This window comes from Columba livia, chromosome 17, assembly GCF_036013475.1.
Source record: "Columba livia isolate bColLiv1 breed racing homer chromosome 17, bColLiv1.pat.W.v2, whole genome shotgun sequence".
NCBI classification, from domain to species: Eukaryota; Metazoa; Chordata; class Aves; order Columbiformes; family Columbidae; genus Columba; species Columba livia.
The window spans coordinates 10,887,382-10,904,552 of record NC_088618.1 but is presented as its reverse complement, the minus strand read 5'-3'; the positions used below and the strand labels follow the sequence as shown (position 1 = coordinate 10,904,552).

Here is a 17,171-nt window from a genome sequence, read left to right as displayed (position 1 = left end):
CTCCTGTCACCCACCCCACAGTTCCCCCCACGGCTGGCCTGATCCTCTCCGTGCAAATCCTGCTCCCCTCATTCTTCGCTATATAAGTCCTCTCCGTGCTTTCTATCATGGCCAGACACCCCCCAAAACCACATCACGAGGTACAGATTAACTCCAGATTTAAACACAGAACACTTCAGGACTAGGAGAAAAAATATTTATAATAAAAAACAAGCCTCCCTAGAGTCAGTATCACCCGTGTCCTGCCCGTGCACCAATTGTTTCTTCCATTAGCCCAGGACCGTTGTGGTCCCACAGCGACTTTTTCCATCATACAACCCAGCACCGCTCATGGCGACTGAGCCGGAATCCTGTCCTGGTGTTCGAGTCCGTCACAGGCATCGAGATGAGGGGGTGACTGGAACTCATGTCCCCACTATGCCTGCTCTAGGTGCCACCTTCTTAAAAAGGGACACCTGAGACAAAGAGGAACGTGAAAAGAGGAGAAATGGGGGAACAAGGCTGGGGAAGGATGGGGTGAGAGCAGGGGAAGGGCGAGCAGAGAAGGATGTGGGGATGCTCTGACCGAACCGGCCCGTGGCGGGACACGAACGGCCTGTGCTCAGCCACATGGAACGAGGACACATGTCCAGCTGCAGCTCTGTGTGTCCCCACGAGGGGATGGAACTAAAGAACTACGTGCCTCGCAGCTCTTCTCCCCTCCTTTCCCGTGGAGAGACCCCGCCGTGCTGCTCGCCATCGTCACCTGCGCAGGCACAGAGCAGCAGCTCAGCAAGGGCCAGCGAGCCAGACAACGGGAATTCCTCCCTCCCGGCACAGGCTCCTGGAAGACCCACGGCTTAGCTTTGCCCCAAATCTCGAGGGTCAGGCAGGCACCAGGGCTCACCTTCTGTCAGGCAGCTGGGGGAAGCAGCCTGGATGCTGTTCCCATTGACCAGTGCCATCGCCTCATGTTTGGTGGAGCTGCTCGTGGTCTCCTCTTCTCCTTTTCCCTCATCCTCGTCTTCCGAGTCCACCAGCACTAAGACATCGCCTGAGTCCCGATTCCTGTGAGCAGCAGGGCAGGCGGAGCGGGGCTGAAAGACTGAGACAGACTGGTCTGACCCCCAGCCGGAGCCTCCCTGGTGCTGACATCCCTCTGTCCCAAAAACGACCCATTTTGATGGATTCTGCCAATCCCACCCTATCCACGTGCGAAGAACAGCACCACCACCAGCATCACGCACCGCTGCCCATTCACCTCCCAAATCCTCCAACCGCTCCATGAATGTTCATGTTCTAAACTAGACATCACCAGTCGCTCCCGAGTGGAGTTATTCTCCTCTCTCATACAGACGGGGAAGCAAAGGCGCTCAGAAAAGTCTTCCCATCCCACAGTACCACAGCTGCAGGAACAGAACCCTCAGGGCAAGGGAACGGAGCAGGGCCCGGAGGGGTGCGAGCAAGAGGAGAAGAAATCTGGCGCACCTGAACCCCAAGAAGGCACTTGTTCATGTGCAGCCATCAGACAGCCCTCTGAGGGGAAGGACACGGTGCAAACACCCACCCACAGCTCGCACCTAAGAGCTGCTTTGCCTGGGGAGGCTCCTGCCCCCGCGGGGGATCCCCAGCCCCACAGGGACATCCCCTCTGCAAAGAGATGGATGAGGACACACAGGACAGGCTGAGGGAAATGAGCACTCACCTGAACGCAGCACCTGAACGGGAGAAAAGGAAGGAAAAACAGCGTTAGAAACGAGCACCAGAGCGGTCCCTGGGGCAGCACGGGGCTGGTTCCACTGCACAACCCCTGCCAGCCCCAGCACGGCCTCTGGCAGCCGCAGGTAGAGGCACGGCCATGAAGGTGACCTGCCCACACACACAGAGCGGTCACAAGGACAGGGACAGCCCGGCACGGGCACAGCGCCCTGGAGAACACAATGGAACGGTGCCTGAAGTGCTCAGCTGGGCAAGGGCCTTGTGTTTCCAGCCCACCTGCCTCCAGGGTTGTGGCCAGGAGCAGGACAAGACCCAAGGGCTGGGGTGACCATCACAGCACCCCAGGAGGGACAAGGGACAATACCAGGCCACCCCAGGAAGGACTAAGCTCCTCCCTGGCTCCTGCAGAAGAGAGCTCCTACCTCTCAGGCACAGCAGGGGGTTGTAGTACAAGACAACCCCGGTGACGGTGAGAACGGCCAGCAGGGACAGGACCACCACTGCACCCACGACCCCAACGATGTTCACCGGCTCTGCAGAAAGGAGACAGGAGGCCAGTTTATCACCAGGAGATGGAGGGATGAGGAAGTCTCAGAGCAAGTGACAGAGCAGGTCCCGGTGCTGTCTCAGCTCCTGCTTCCCATCATTGCAACAGTCCGACCAGCACAAGGGCTGAGGGTGTCAGGCACTCCTGCCTCACTGGTATCAAAAGCACCACAGCAGGGCCCCTATTCTTATGCCCACGTGCATATAGTGAAAGCAAATCAACCGCTGCCCATTGCAGATTGATGCTTGGAGCTGCTCCTCTGTGCTCACAATCACAGAATCCCAGGCTGGTTGGGGTTGAAGGGATCTCTGGAGATCACCCAGTCCAACCCCTGCTAACACAGGGTCACCAGAGCAGATCACACAGGTGGGTCCAGGCGGGTTTGAATGTCTCAGAGAAGGAGACTCCACACCCGCTCTGGGCAGCCTGGGCCAGGCTCTGGCACCTCCCAGCAAACGAGTTTCTCCTCATGTTCAGACGGAACCTCCTGTGTTTCAGTCTGTGCCTGTTGCCCTGTCATTGGGCACCACTGAGTCTGGTCCATCCTCTGACACCCACCCTGGAGATACTTATAAACATTGATAAGATGCCTCTCAGCTTCTCCAGGCTGAACAGCCCCAGCTCTCTCAGCCTCTCCTCATCAGAAAGGTGCTCTGGGCCCCTAATCATCTTGCTAGCCCACTGCTGGACTCCCTCCACTAATTCACAAGCTCAGGAGGGACCAAGGATGCTCTTCTGCCAGGCCCATTACACCAAGGTGAGGGGAACTGGGTCTTTTTACCTGGAATGAAGGGAGTCTGACCCATATTACACTTGCTGCAAGAGTATTGAAAAGCACCAGCAGGCAAAGAAGGCTCTTAGTGGCAAATGGAGCCCCATGGGGACTGGCCAGTGGCCCCTGTGATCTGTGTCCCCGAGTGCTCCTCAGTCCCTGCCGCCAACCCCAGGCAGCCCCACTCACGCTCCACCGTCAGGCAGACGAAGAGCTCCCTCAGCCCCACGGGGTTCTGCGCTTTGCAGACGTAGCAGCCGCCGTCGGTGCCCTGGGAGCAGTTCCGGATGGTGAGCCGGGACTCGTTGCCCTCCTGGGCGATCAGGTACCTGCCCCCCGGCCGGATCTCCGCCTCGGGCTGGCTGACACCCCGCAGCCAGCTGAGCCGCGCCGCCGGCGTGCCCTCGGTCACCCGGCACGTCAGCGTCACGTTGTCACCCACAAAGCAGGTCTTCGGGGGCTCCGATTCCAGGGAAGGGATTTCTGAACAGCCCAAGAGGAGGAAAAAATAAAAGGAAAAGAGTAAAGGAGGAAGTTTAACATAACAAGCAATCAGCCATCTGACTGATTAACAATCATTAACAGAGTGAAGTCAGACAGGAGTCTGCGACTTGAATGCTGTAAGTTGGGCATCCAGCTCGCTCACAAGTCTTCAGCAGCCTCCAAGGAGCGATCCCAGCAACTTTCGCTGCTCAGCCCTTTTTTCGACACCTGTCTTTATACCCCCAGGGCAGAGCAGTGAAGGCGGCAGAGAGGAGAGCAGCAGCCCAGGAGCTTTCCGTGGGATCCGCAGAGCTCTTGTGTAGCCCTGACAACCCTTGGAGGATAAATCCAGCTCAGGTTTTCAAAAGCCACTTTAGCCAGACACCTTCGATGCCTGAAGGGGACCTGGGGGTGCCCACAACCTTTCCTCTATAAACCCAGCTCTGCCAAACTCAATCTGAAGCTGAGCAAGGCATTAAACCCACCTTTCATTTTCACACAGCTGTGAGTGCTTGCACAGGTGAAATGGTTGATGTGGGGCAATTTGTCAGCCCCTGAAGCTGCACCCAAAACACAACCCACCTGTAACCACACCATGATGGATCTCAGCTGCAGGACGTCTGTCCGTCCTGCAGTCCCCTCTGCACAAACCCAGTCACGCTGCCTCCTCAGCATCCCCCTGTGGCAAGCGCCCGCAAGCCTGGCTTGCCTGAGCGCCGCCTAAGTGCTCTGGAGGGCACAGAATGACCGGGGCACCTGTCTGCCCCACCATTAGCAGGCTAATTAATAGCTAATGAGGTAGGCAAGTCAACTCACTTATCTCCACAGTGCATGCAGGCTCCTCCTGCTTGACAACGTGGCTCCCGACACACTTGAAGACTTTGCGGTGGGAGAGGTGGGAGCTGTTGAGCGTTTCCACGTGCGTGTCCGAGTTGCTGGAGGAGCTGATGACCGAGCTGGAGTTCTCCAGATCGTGCCCCTCTTCTCTCCAGTGCAGGGTGGGGTGCGGGTGCCCCCCGGGCCAGCTGCAAAACAGCTGCAGCATCAGCCCCGACGGGGAAGCCTCAGCCCAGCACTTTGGGGCTGAGTGTGGTGGATCTATTGGCAAGAACAGCACGTGGTTAGAAATGCTTCCAAGTCACAGCTCATGGCATTTCAGAGCTGGAGCTCCTGCAAGCGCTTGGTTTTGCCATCGCATCCCTTGAAAGTCGTCCTGGATTCCCTGTCTTGCTCCGTGACCTGTGTCCCACAGCCCCGGGGAGCACCACAGGGACCAAGCAAGAGGTCGTCCTGCAAAAGCCACAAGAGCAACTGCAGCCAAGCCTTGAGGAACTAATGCACAGGGAAGAAAAAAATTATTGTCACAGCTTTGCAAGATAAGCACCTAAAAACACAGCAGGAGAACAAAATCTCCGTGCTGCCCTTGGCAATTCGTCACGGCACAGGTCCTCGTGCCTCGGATACAGGGGCTGACATTGATTCGCACTACTTGAGGACAAGGCTCTGCCCCTTCACGTCACTGATACCAGCACTCAGGTTTCCCGAGGGAACACAGAAAGCCCCAGGACTCCTGCCAAGGGACAGAGAAGCAGCTTCTTGGAGCCACCCGCTCAAAGCTGGAGCACATCCCCACACACCCAGGGCACTGTTGGAGGAGGAGGCTGTTCCTTGTGTAGAATCACCGAACAGTTTGGGTAGAAGGGCCCTCCCCAGCTCCCCCAGTGCCCCCCCTGCCATGAGCAGGGACATCTGCACCAGCTCAGGTTGCTCAGAGCCCCGTCCAGCCTGGCCTGGGATGTCTCCAGGGATGGTTCATCCACCACCTCTCTGGCCAACCTGGGCCAGGCTCTCACCACCCTCAGGGCAACAATTTCTTCCTCGTGTCCAGCCTGAATCTCCCTCCTTTCGTTTAAAACCATCATCCCTTGTCCTATCACAACAGGCCCTGCTAAAAGTCTGACCCCATCTTTCTTACGGGCCCCTTTTAAGTCCGGAAAGGCCGCACTAAGGTCTCCCCGGAGCTTCTCTTCTCCAGCTGAACACCCCAGCTCTCTCAGCCTGTCCCCCAGCAGAGCTGTTCCAGCCTCGGGTCGTTTCTGTGGCTCCTCCAGCCCTCAGAGCCGCTCTGCCCACAGGAAGTCGGGGTGTTCACGGCTCGTGGGCTCAGGGCCACCCACACGTGTCACTGCAGCCAAACCAGGGCCGCTCCGCTCCTTCCCGGCACCGCTGTCCCTGCCGCGGGGGACATAGGTGTCACTGACCCACGCACCACGCTCCATGCCCACGCCACACTGCAGCGATGGGGACAAACTCCAGCACACAACGTGGGCAGGGTAAGTCGAGTTGGCCTCACGCCAGGACACATCGCTCAGAAACCACCGCGGCTGTTTGTTATTTAAATACAGAAACGACTCCGTGATGGCACGACAGGATCGGAAGCCAATAGAAACCCCAGAGCGATCCCTTCGAGCAGAGCGGGGCTGGCGCTCAGTGCAGCATGAGCTGCAGCGGGTTCCACACACACGTGCGCGTTCAACAGCCACGGGGTCCTGGACTCTGATCCAGGCAGAATTAACACGCTGTGCTCCTGGATTAGGCTGGTTTGCCTAATCCAGCACTGAACAAGATCCCACTGGGAGACGGTGCTGCCACGGCAAACCCCACACCAGAGGGGTGTCTGATGGTTATTTTGCAGAGTATTTAAGTGACTTCCAAATGACGCAAATTAAAAAAAAAACAACAAAAGAAAACCAAAACATGACAACAAAACCCCATGTGAGCTACAAGAACATACCGTCTTGGCTTGGCTCTCCAGGAACTACATACACGCGTCTCGTATGATCTTTGAATCCATCCAGCTCTGGTGAGAAAGTTCTCTGCAACTGCTCTTCTGCCCCAGCCCTGGGGGGTCTCACAACTGACCCCAAGTCCCGGCTCATCCAGATCCGCACGTTTTGTGCCGGTTCCAGGACCTGCCTCCAAAGCCATTGGCTGTACAGCCTGAATTCCCCGGCTCTGCCAGTGCAACTCTGCTCTTCTGCACAAACATTAACAGGAGATCTGTTCCTAAAACGTTAAAAACCCAACAAGCTAAAAACATCGTGCCCACCACAAGCAAAAAAAAACCCTCACAAAAAGAACCTTGTGCCGCAGAAGAGCCAACAGCAGCTTGTATCAGATTGCACACAAACGTAAGAATAAACCCCTCGGAGGTGTGTAGCTGCACGTCTCCTTCACACCATGTGCTTCCCGTCCCAAACAAACACAGGACAGCAGCTCGAGGCGGGGCTGCACCTTTGTCTGGGTGCTAGAACGTCTCCTCTACTGCTCGAGGGTTTTTAAATGTGGTTTTAAGCAAAGGGAGAACTTTCTGGTACTGCCTGTGAGATGGGTTGAAGACTGTGAACTGGTGACTCCCACACGAAGCCCAAGGATCCCGGGTGGCTCCTTCCCAGCGGTGCCAGGTCTGTCTGAGGCGTCCACGCTGCTCCAGTGACTCCGAACATGAAAAACCAGGGTCTGTGCTTCTAGCCTGAGGCTCAGAACCTCCAGCTTCTGGCCTTTGCTGACCTACAGCACCACCAAAATACCCTTCTCCCCTGTTTAAGGGCACACCGCTGTCCTACATCACTTTTGCAACCTTTGGAAATTAATTGACACATTAATTCCACACTAATAACTGAATTTCAGAGTGCTGCACCAACACCTGGCATGCCATCGATCACTTTTGCTCGTGTTTCCCACCCATGTTCTAGATTTAGGGCTCTCCCCTCCTAAGCCCCACACCTACATATGTGTTATCCGAATCAGCCTGGGGCTCCATTCCTCCGCTCCAGCCCTCCGTGACCTTCCAAACCCCATGTGCGGGTTCCTTGCCCCAGGAAGGGAATTTTTATTGGCGTGAACTTTCAGAGATTTAATCTGTACAAAACAGGTACGACTTTTATGACACGTGCCCTTCGCCAAACACCAAGAAGGCAGGAACACCCTGAACGCAAACAGAAAACAGATCTCACGCACGGCAGGTGTTGACGGAAAGACCAGCAAGAAAGGCAGGGACCAACAGCACACGGTGTCACCAAAACAGGCAGAGTGGCAGCAATCCTTCCCTTTTCTCAAACCTGTAGCACCGGCTTGCTGGCACACAGGACAGCAGGTCACAGCCCAGGGGCCAGAGCCGGCGTCACATCTTGGAGAAGGGGCCAAGATGGGACCAGCCATCGGACCTGCGTTCCCTGCTGAGCTGGAGGGGGCTGTTCCACCAAAGAGACGAGGAATCCGGGCAAGACAACGGTTTCGCAGTAAAGCGGGGAGGAGCTGAACCAGCGGTGTGCGAGGTAATCGGTTCCAGCGCCCTCCAGCCCCACCTTCCACCGGGCCGTGAACGTTTCCGAGAGAATGAGCGAAAGAAATAAGAGATGGGAATGGGAGAGAGCATCAAAACAGGACAGAAAGGCTGAAAGAATGGCCTGTGCTGACAACAACGGGCACGCTCCCAGGACGGTGCTCCTGGCAGGAAACCTGAGGAAAGCGGTGTTTCTGTCAAAACTGGAAGGCTGCAGACAGCTCCTCGGCTGAGGACCCTCCGTTCACACACCAAAAGGATGGCACAGCACATCCATTTCAGGTGTTCTTCAATCAAGGGGAAAACACACAGCGAGGAGCAGCCCCTACCCAAAGACTTATGAGTGCTCCAGTCAGCCAGATTGTGAGGCAAAGGGCCACCCTGGAATAGCAACAGGTTATCAAAGATCTGTCCAAAAACTAGTTTATCATCACCACCGAGGAAGGAACTGAAGGGACATAGCAAAGGCTTAACAGCTGGCATTTGGTCTTCTGCATTGCACACAAGTGATCATTAACGGAGCGTTTAGACACGTCTTTGTGCTTGTGAGCGAACACGTAACTGAGTTCCATCAGCCTGCTCACAGATTTTGCACGATTAGGCAAATTTTCCCCTCTTTTCCACTATTTTACTACCGGCGCCAGGTGAATCTGGGGACCTGTGAGACTCGGGGGAGGAAATTCCCAAGGCGGGACAGACTTACTGGCCACCAGGAGCTGGACGCGGTGCTCGTGGTCCGTCTGGTTCAGCACTTCTCTGCAGGTGTAGTTGCCCTGGTCCTGCAGCCGCAGCTCCGAGATGCGCAGGGAGCTGTTGTCAACCAGGGAGAAACGGACGTCCGGGGGGAAGGAGACCCTCGAGGAGAAGAGTGGGGGGAAAGAACGAGGGTCCCCTTGAAACCAGACCACCTCGGTCGCTTCTTTGGAGACATTTCGGCATACCAGGAGGATGCTTCCTCCGACCTCCCCAAAGACCACTTCTTCTGTTCCTGCAAAACACAAGGGATGGCGTTAGGGATCCAGGGAGCTGGCAAAGCCTTCTATCAGAAAAGAGCTGGATATCTGATATATCTGATATACGTCAACTAGGGGGACTCTTGCCAAAGGATCTCCGAGATGCATTTGGCAACTACCAACATTTAAAGCAGACACACAATAAGGAAGAGGGACATGGCGTGAAAGTCTCAACAGGAAAGCAAGGACAGGGGATTTCTGCCTGAGAGACGACAACAAACAAGTGACTCCAAGGAGCCAGAGAAGAGCGACGTTAAACGCTAATTACGTGGGGTCACAACGTCCATGCTCACCCCACACTTTGCTGGAGCCCAAGTAGCCTCATCCCTGCAGCACCCAGGTACCGAAAATGGCGACAAAACCCCACCCCAATATTGAAGGAAGGTGACACAACTGCTGACATCCCCTTTTATATCCCCGATATCTGCTTTTTCTGCTCTCCCTGCCAAATGGCGCCTGGACCCCCCAGCCAGCTCAAGGGTCCACAGATCCCCCTTCTGCAGCGTCTGCCCCGCTTGTTTCCAAACGTTACTGTTTTTATGAAATACAGCAGCGCTGGGGAGCTCCCCACGCCCGCCCGCTGCTCCCTGCCCCTCAGCCCCCGCTACCTGCGGCGTCCCGGCGCGGCACCAGCCTCCAGACGCAGAGGGCGAGGAAGAAGCGGGCTGGCGTCCCGCCGGGGAGCCGCATCGCCGGGCGCCGCTGCCACGGGCGGTGCTGAGCAGCCTCCGCCCCGGCCAGCGGGCAGGGCAGGGAGGGCGGGCAGAGCTGGCCGGGCCCGCCCGCTGCCCGCTGCGCCGGGACCCGTGGAGGGGATCGTGTGTCAGGCCCCGCTGCCGCGGACCTGCCATCTTGGGCGGCCGCCATATTGGGCGCCCCCGGCCCCGCCCGCCATGTTGGGCAGACCCCCCCGGGGTCGGTCTGAGGATCGAGGACATTTAACGCGTTGGGGCGGTGTTTCCAGAGGGCGAAACTAAGTGAAGGTTCTAAGTGAAACCCCCCCACGCAGAGGATCTTCCATATTCAACCCCTTAGAGATGCCTCAGAGGCAGTGGGAGCGGGAAGGACAGTGGCAAGTGGCAACGAACCGTGCCACAAATTGTATGGTCTGGCGCATGGGGGAAAAAACCAAAAGGCAGCAGCTTAAAGCAAAGCTGGAGGGGAACGAAGAGGCTCTAGGAGGAGGCAGAAGGGTCAGGGATGAGCTGCACAGCTGGAGGGAAAAGAACCGATGTTTTCAGTGTCTTTAGAGCTGTGCCTGGGATTCCCCTTGGCCGAGGTAACACCGCAGCCGGTGTGCATTAGGAGAAATTATCCCAGCAACAGGTTTTGTTTTGCTGACTGGTGCCAAGTGAACCCAATGGATCCACACTGACCACCACTGCAGACAGCAGCTTCCAGGCTGGTTTGTTATAGGTAGCAATACAGATATTACTTTTCACATAACCCCACAACAGAGGCTGTAGAGCCGTAGGCATCCTCAGGTTCCTCCAGGACATCCTTCCACCTGGGGAAAACACAACATGGTCAGCTCCGCAGCAGCCATCACACGCTGTGCTGAGGCACGCATGGAGCAGGGTGCCGAGATCCGCAGGGCCCTGGCACGTTAATTATAACCTAATCAACGGCAGGACCAAGGCTGCTCTAGGCAGTGGCCTTACCAGCGCCCAGCCTCGGTGCCGCCGCCTCCCGCCTGGGGGCGCTATAACACCTGGAGCCGCGGGAAGGCTCCGGTGCGCCGCTGCCAATAGGAGCGGAGCGCGGAGGCACCTCCGCCAATGGGAGCGGGGGGGCCGGGCGGCGAGGGGCGGTGATTGGGCGGCGCGGGCGCAGTGCGCGGAGCGCAGCGCAGCAGCCGCCATGCCGGTGGACCTGGGGCAGTGGAGCGGGCCGCTGAGCCTCACCGAGGTGGAGCAGAAGCCGGCGCAGCCGCTGCGGGTCAAGTATGGCTCCGTGGAGATAGACGAGCTGGGCAAGGTGCTCACGCCCACCCAGGTGAGCAGGGCTCGGCTCCGCGCTGGGGGGTGTGTCAAAATGGCGGGAGCGCCCCCGGGTGCGGGAGCCGCCCGGCTTTGCTGCGGCCAGGCCCGGCTCCGCGCTCCTGCTGACGCTGCTGTCCCTCCAGGTCCAGCATCGCCCCACCAGCATTGAGTGGGATGGCTGCGACCCCCAGAAGCTCTACACCCTGGTTCTCACGGACCCTGACGCTCCCAGCAGGAAGGACCCGAAGTTCAGGTAACAGGGGCGGGCAGCTCCCTGTCCTGCCTGGGGAAAATGGAGCATCCCTCTTGGGCTGAGCAGAGACGTAGAATGGGGTCGGGAGTGTTCTCTGCCTGAGCTGCAGCAGCGAGGCTGTGGTTTGGGTTGGAAGATCTGTCCTTGCATCTCTCCTTGAGACAAGGACAGCGTGGGGAGCAGCTGCCTTTGCCAGGGGTGTTGGAAGGCCTGCTGTGGCTTGGGGAAGCACAGCATCTGCTCCTGCTCCAGTTTGGTATGTGTGTGAGTTGGAATTAGGTCTGTCTGTGCTAGCAACAGAGTATTAAACTTGGTACCAGCTCACCTTTCTCAAATCAGGTTCAGAAGCCTGTGGGGTACCCACTTTAAGGGCTCAGGCTCCTGGAGCTGCAAGGCAGGATGACGGAGCTGGCTTTGTCAGGCTCTGCATCCCAGAGGAGGCAGTACCTGCTGGAGGACCTGTGCTCTTCAGGTTTGGCAAACCGTGTTGGCTTTGGTTGCCCCATGGATAAGCAGCAGCTTGAAGTAATGAACAGTCTTAGCTGGGGCTATGACGTGGTCTGATTGGTTTTTTTGCCTTCTTGCAGGGAATGGCATCATTTCCTGGTGACCAACATGAAAGGCAACAACGTGGGCAGTGGGACTGTGCTGTCAGATTACGTTGGCTCCGGCCCTCCCAAAGGAACAGGTTGGTACCTGGCGGCGGCATGGGGATCAGACGGGGAGGCCTGCAGGAAGGTGCGTCTTCTCGGAGGACCTTTAGCCCCATCATACTTTGCCTTCTGATCCCAGGGTCACTTCAGAGCAAACCATAAACCTGGGAATTGCAGGTGGCACTTGTAACGCTGTCCCCTCCCTGCAGGGCTGCACCGCTACGTGTGGCTGGTGTACGAGCAGCCGAAGCAGCTGAGCTGCAACGAGCCCATCCTCTCCAATCGCTCCGGTGACAAACGAGGGAAATTCAAGGTGGCTTCTTTCCGCAGCAAGTACGACCTGGGGGTGCCGGTGGCGGGCACTTGCTACCAGGCGGAGTGGGATGACTACGTGCCCAAGCTCTATGAGCAGCTGTCGGGGAAGTAGGGAGCGGGAAGTAGGTGAAGCACTGTGCAGCACCCCTTGCGCCCCTGAAGCCCAGGCCAGCCAGAGCACATCGCTGTAGTTCTGTTCGATTAGAGAGTTAAACCCAACTGATCCCGCACTGACCGCTGGAACCGTCACCCTGTCCCGAACCTGCTTTGTGTTGCCGTGGTCCAGACCTGTGCTGTGCTTCAGCTCTGTCGCCAGCTCGAGGAGCTGCTGCTGAGTGTCCCTGCCAGGGCACCGCTCCTGGCTGACCTGCTGAAGGGAAACCAAAGCCTTGGTGAATCCCTGTCACTTCAGAGTGGCTGTGCTGTACTGAGGTGGCAGTGGCGAGGGGACAGAACCACTTTGGGGTTGGTGCTGGCTGTGTAGGAAAGGAGAGGGCAGTCAAAGGGAAACTCCCCTTATTTCTTTTGTTTTTACGCTGATGTATTTGGCCAGTGCCGCCACTTCCCAACATGAACCACTCTAGCGAAGGCGTAGCGGGTAGGAGGAGGCAGGGAAGCTGGTTTATAGCACTACCTTCTGCTCTCTGTTGCTGCTCCAAGCTGGGAGACCACTTTGTTTTGTTCAACTTCTGTTATGATGTGATGTTAACGTGCTGTTTGCTCACAGTGCAATTAAAAACTTCCCGAGGCGGACGGTGTGTTGTCTTTTTGGGGGCTGAGGGGAGCGCTTGCAGGAGCGGGCTGGTGTCACCGCGTTCCTTTCCTCCTGGCAGCACTGATGCTGGAGAAGGCGGTTTTGGGCGGTCACAGGTCTCAGGCTGCCGTCCCCAAGGTGCTGGTTGTCACAGTCGGAGTTGACAGCAGAGGGAGCGCTGGCAGGTGGCTTGGGACATTCAGAAATCCTTTTTCCAGGGTTTTTCTGAAGCCACCATCACTCCTTAGCAACTGGATAGTTATCCCTGAACCTTCCCCCTCACCCTGTGCCAGGTCTGGCAGCCAGCAGAGCAGCCAGTCCCTGCCTGTCCCCTGGGATGTCCCCAAGCTCGCTGCTCCCCAGAAGCTCCTTCCCTCACCCAGCAAAACCCCAACAGCAGATTTTGGCCCCTGGGAGAAGCACCATCACGGGCTTTACTGACCTGAAGCCACTTCCCAGCCAAGCTGCAGGGTCGCTGTTGTTCTCCTGATCCTCCAGCAGCTGGTGGTGAGGCCTGGAGCTGTCTCCTAAGTGCTTACGGCAGAAAATAAACCTTTAAAAGGTTAGAAAAAGATGTAGCCAATGTCATTCTACTTCATAGAACTAGAAGTCTTCCCATTTTATCAACTACTTCCCTTCTTAGAAACAGGGACCAAAAACCTCAACCTGTAAAAATCAGAGAGGCTCCATAACCAAGAAAGGTGCGTGGTTTTCAACCCGCTAAATGCCATTAAAACAGGATTGGTGGTTTTTCATGACAACGCCCCCTCTGCCCACCCTTGCTCTTCCCACAATGAGACTGCAAGGCCTTGTGATGAACACTTTTATTTACAAATATAATTAAAAGCTCTGACAGTTATTCATGCTCTTCCTTGGAACCTGAAAAATGTTTTCGTTATTATTTTTTTTTTAATATTTTTTAAATATTTTTTTTTAAAGTGCATGCAAAAGAAGTAAAGCCTTTTTTTTTTAATCTTTTTATTGTAAGAAAATACACAGTTTGAAAGTGTGGATAATGCGATATTTATGACCAAGATCATGGGGTCGGGGGTGGACTGGGGGGAGGAACAAAAGAAAAGATAAAGAAACAAGAGAAAGAAGAAAGAAAGGGCTGGGGATGACCCGACAGACAGTGCTGGACTCCAAGTACTGAACCAGAGTGGGGGAGCGGGGAGCACGAGGGAAGGGGGGAAAGAAGTAAAAAAATCTTTGATCAGAGAAACAGTTAAAATACAATATGAAAATAAGTAAAAGCTCTCCTTAAATTCCTTCTATACACAAAATACACGATTTGACAAAGCCCAATTTGTGCTACTGGGATCCTGTGGGCTCATTTAAGTGTATTCACATTCTCTGCGACAGCAGAAAATGATTATGATACAATCAAGAATACGCCGGGGAGCGAGGGCTCGTCCCCGCCGGGCCCGGCATGGTTCTTCTAAAAATCAGCACGGCTTCGCCCCGCCCCCCCCCACCCCCAAAAAAGTCATAATATGTCACCACTGATATGTACAGCACGATTAAGTTTTTTTTTTTTTCTGTAAAATGTATCAAATTTTTCAATCTTTAATAAAATTTTTTATTATTTAATTATTCCTGATGAATAAATACCAAAAAAATAAAAATAAAATAAAATTATGCAGCAGCTAGTTAAGGTAAGGCTGCGGATTTAGTCTCTCTCCCCCTGGGTTCGTATATATTGATTATTATTATATTTTTTGCTTGTACTTTCATTGATTGGTGGTAAAATGAGTGATTGCTCAAAAGCAACATACATCCACTTATTATTTTTTTTTTGTCTTTTTTTCTCCATTAAAATTGTCTCCAAAGTTTTCACTGAAACATTTTTAATCATTGCACAGAGACATCAATACTGTGACATACTATGGAAATACCGCCAGGAGCTGGTCCTGCACCGGGACGTGACGCAGGGGGAAAGGGGGCCCCTGATGGAGTAAGAATATACAGGCACTAGTCCGACACGATGTCAGTAAGAGAGACAGAAAGAGAGAGAGCACGCCCGGTAACATGGGGAATGTTGGTTTTGCAAGTTTTACCATTATTTTGTTTGCTTTTTTGTTTGTTTTTTTAAATGGCAAAAGAAATTTAACCTCATCTATAGTCCTCCTTGGGATATTCTAACGTGACCAAATTCCCAAAGCCCATGCGCAAGCTCTCCATGTCAAACGTTTCAATCTCTCGCTCCTGCCTTTCCAGCAGAAACTTGATCCTCTCGCTGCGTTCCTTCTGCAGGGCGGCCAGCTCCTCTTCGATCTGAAACAACCACAGTCAGCGGCCCCTTCACCCAGCGCCCTCAGCCCCGCTCAGCCGCCCGCCCAGGACGTACCTTCTGCTCCAGATGCGCCCTGCGCAGCGACACCCGTTGCTCCAGCTTCTGGAGTTCCCTTTCGTGCTGTGCTTCTGTCTGCATCTTAATTTTGCTCTGGTAGGCGTTGAGCAGCTCCATCTCCTGCTGGAGTTGCAGTCTCAGGGCTTGGCATTCCGCTTCTTGGGCCTCGTCCAGCCGTAGCTGTAAGTTCATCAGGAAAAAAAAAACACATTTAAACCTCCACCAGTAGGTCCTCTGCTGTGACACCAGCGTCACACCGCTCTGCCTGCTCAAAGCCGCTTCATAAACAGCTGCTTCCACACTCATATGGAGGCAGAAGCCTTGGAGAAGATTCGCCTCTAAAAGCCCAGCAGGCGAGGGGCAGCAGGGGAAGGACGCGTGTTCCGCAGGATGTTTGTTACCAGAGGGAAAGTGCCGCCTGGCGCATTATACAAAACCGCACCGTGCACCATCCAGCGGGGAGGACAGGCAGAGCACAGCGAGGACCGACAGTCCCGCTGTGCCCCCATCCTGCTCAGGGACCCCCTGCCCAGGGACAGGAGGTGCTGGATGCTGCACCTACCGCTTGCGAGGCCATCATCTCGTTGATGCTCTGCTCATACTGCTCTGCCAGGATGGCGAGCTTCCTCGTCTGCTCGTCCTTCAGACTCTTCAAAATTGTCTTGTGCTCACTCTTTGGAGTTACTTCCAGCTGGTGATTCTTCAGTGCTTTGTACTGCTTAGTTTGCACTTTGCATGTGTCCTGGAACTGCTTTTTGATCTGCATTTCCATAGCCTGCCAAGGAAGGAACGGTGTGAAGAGCACGAAGAGCTTTGGGAACGGAGAGGTCATAGCACGTCCAAACAGGCGGGTCGGTGGGAGACAACCGCAGTTCCCCTGTGCTCTGTGCCCGGTTGAGCTCCACACACACAGCAAACTCGGCAGCGCCAGCTCAGGCCCTGCTTCAGCACCGACCACAGGCCTGGGCCAGGAACAGGACCCGCCAAGCCCTCCTCAGCCCAGGGCATCCCCACGTCCCAGGACCGCTCCCTGCGGGCCGCCCAGCCCGCCACCCTGCCTCCTACCTCCCAAAAAGACTTGGTTTTTTCAAGGCCTCCCATTTTGCTGCCTCCACAAGCTGCCTCCCCCACCTTGAGGACGTGCTACACGCAGAGTGCAGATCTGAGAACTAGTGAGGGTGTGACACAGTGAATAAAGGCAACGTGCCTTTCTGGACGTTCAGAGGAGCAGCAGCAATCTCCCACAGCAGCTCAGAGGTCTCTAATCAACCCAGGACAGAGCACAGCGCTCTGCATACCTGTGTTCTCTCTCACTGTTGACTTTGAAAGCCAGAAAGCATCACCCAGCCCTTTTCCATACCCAGATTTATAGGCTGACACCAGCAAGAGCCCGAAGAAAGCACAGAAGCATGTTCTGTAACACTTTGCGAAGGACTCGCCTATTTTTACCCAGCAGCCTCAATTAGCACAGCGCTTAAAAAACTCTTCAGCGGGCTTTTTGTTGCAATAACCTGCAACTTTCTTACACCAGAGCAGTCCTGCGCAAAGGAAAGGGATGCAAGGGAGAGCACGCAGCACTGGTGGAGAACGGTGGTTCTGCAGCATGGATGCTGCACCAGGGAGGCAGCGAGCGCACAGACCAGCCTGCCTGGCAGGACAGGGGTTGGAAGAGGAGGAAGGAGACCTTCCAGCACCTTCAGGTTCTTTGGTTGCTGCCGGAGCTCCATGAAATGCTTCCTGTGCAGCTCCCGCTCTCGCCGCTTGTTGTATTCCAGCTGGTTCTCAAGCTCAGTCTGGTGCTGCAGCCGGATCAGGTCCATTCGCAGCTTCTGCAGCGTGTGCAGCTGCCTGTACTCCAGCTCGCGCGTCGACTCGTCGTGCCGGATCAGCATGGCGTGCTCCATTTCCTTCTGGGTCCGCTTCTTGTTTAACTCCTGCACAAGCACAAGACAAAAGCTGAGGCACGATTCTCTCTCCCCAAAATGCAGCAGTTGTGTTTGTGAGGC

The 17,171-nt window shown here is 55.4% G+C and overlaps 3 protein-coding genes across 13 annotated transcripts in view; 1 reads left to right on the top strand and 2 right to left on the bottom strand.

Moving 5' to 3' along the window:
* Positions 1 to 182: 182 nt before the first annotated feature.
* On the bottom strand, positions 183 to 9,779 carry VSIG10 (V-set and immunoglobulin domain containing 10). Of its 2 annotated transcripts, none has more exons than XR_010466808.1 (8): positions 9,467 to 9,779; positions 8,549 to 8,833; positions 4,317 to 4,598; positions 3,207 to 3,500; positions 2,121 to 2,231; positions 1,685 to 1,697; positions 887 to 1,084; positions 183 to 745 (listed from the first exon to the last, which is right to left on the bottom strand). XR_010466808.1 is itself a non-coding variant. In XM_065033819.1 (8 exons), exons 1-8 carry the CDS (start codon positions 9,723 to 9,725, stop codon positions 675 to 677), a joined length of 1,476 nt encoding a protein of 491 aa, XP_064889891.1. In that variant the 5' UTR covers positions 9,726 to 9,775; the 3' UTR covers positions 183 to 674. The 2 variants fall into 2 exon arrangements, 1 of the variants encoding a protein (XP_064889891.1); XM_065033819.1 differs by having other exon boundaries at positions 887 to 1,047; positions 9,467 to 9,775.
* An 866-nt stretch (positions 9,780 to 10,645) lies between these two features.
* Positions 10,646 to 12,814, top strand: PEBP1 (phosphatidylethanolamine binding protein 1). Its single transcript, XM_005500163.2, has 4 exons — positions 10,646 to 10,853; positions 10,984 to 11,093; positions 11,681 to 11,781; positions 11,956 to 12,814. Exons 1-4 carry the CDS (start codon positions 10,719 to 10,721, stop codon positions 12,171 to 12,173), a joined length of 564 nt encoding a protein of 187 aa, XP_005500220.2. The 5' UTR covers positions 10,646 to 10,718; the 3' UTR covers positions 12,174 to 12,814.
* An 810-nt stretch (positions 12,815 to 13,624) lies between these two features.
* Positions 13,625 to 17,171, bottom strand: part of TAOK3 (TAO kinase 3) — an 83,327-nt gene continuing 79,780 nt past the window's right edge. For all 10 annotated transcript variants that reach the window (XM_065033813.1, XM_065033809.1, XM_065033816.1 and 7 more), the window contains 4 exons: positions 16,860 to 17,099; positions 15,728 to 15,940; positions 15,163 to 15,345; positions 13,625 to 15,089 (listed from right to left, as the gene is read on the bottom strand). In XM_065033813.1, the coding sequence (XP_064889885.1) occupies positions 14,928 to 15,089; positions 15,163 to 15,345; positions 15,728 to 15,940; positions 16,860 to 17,099 (798 nt within the window). In that variant the 3' untranslated portion in view covers positions 13,625 to 14,927. The remainder of the gene's footprint in view (positions 15,090 to 15,162; positions 15,346 to 15,727; positions 15,941 to 16,859; positions 17,100 to 17,171) is intronic.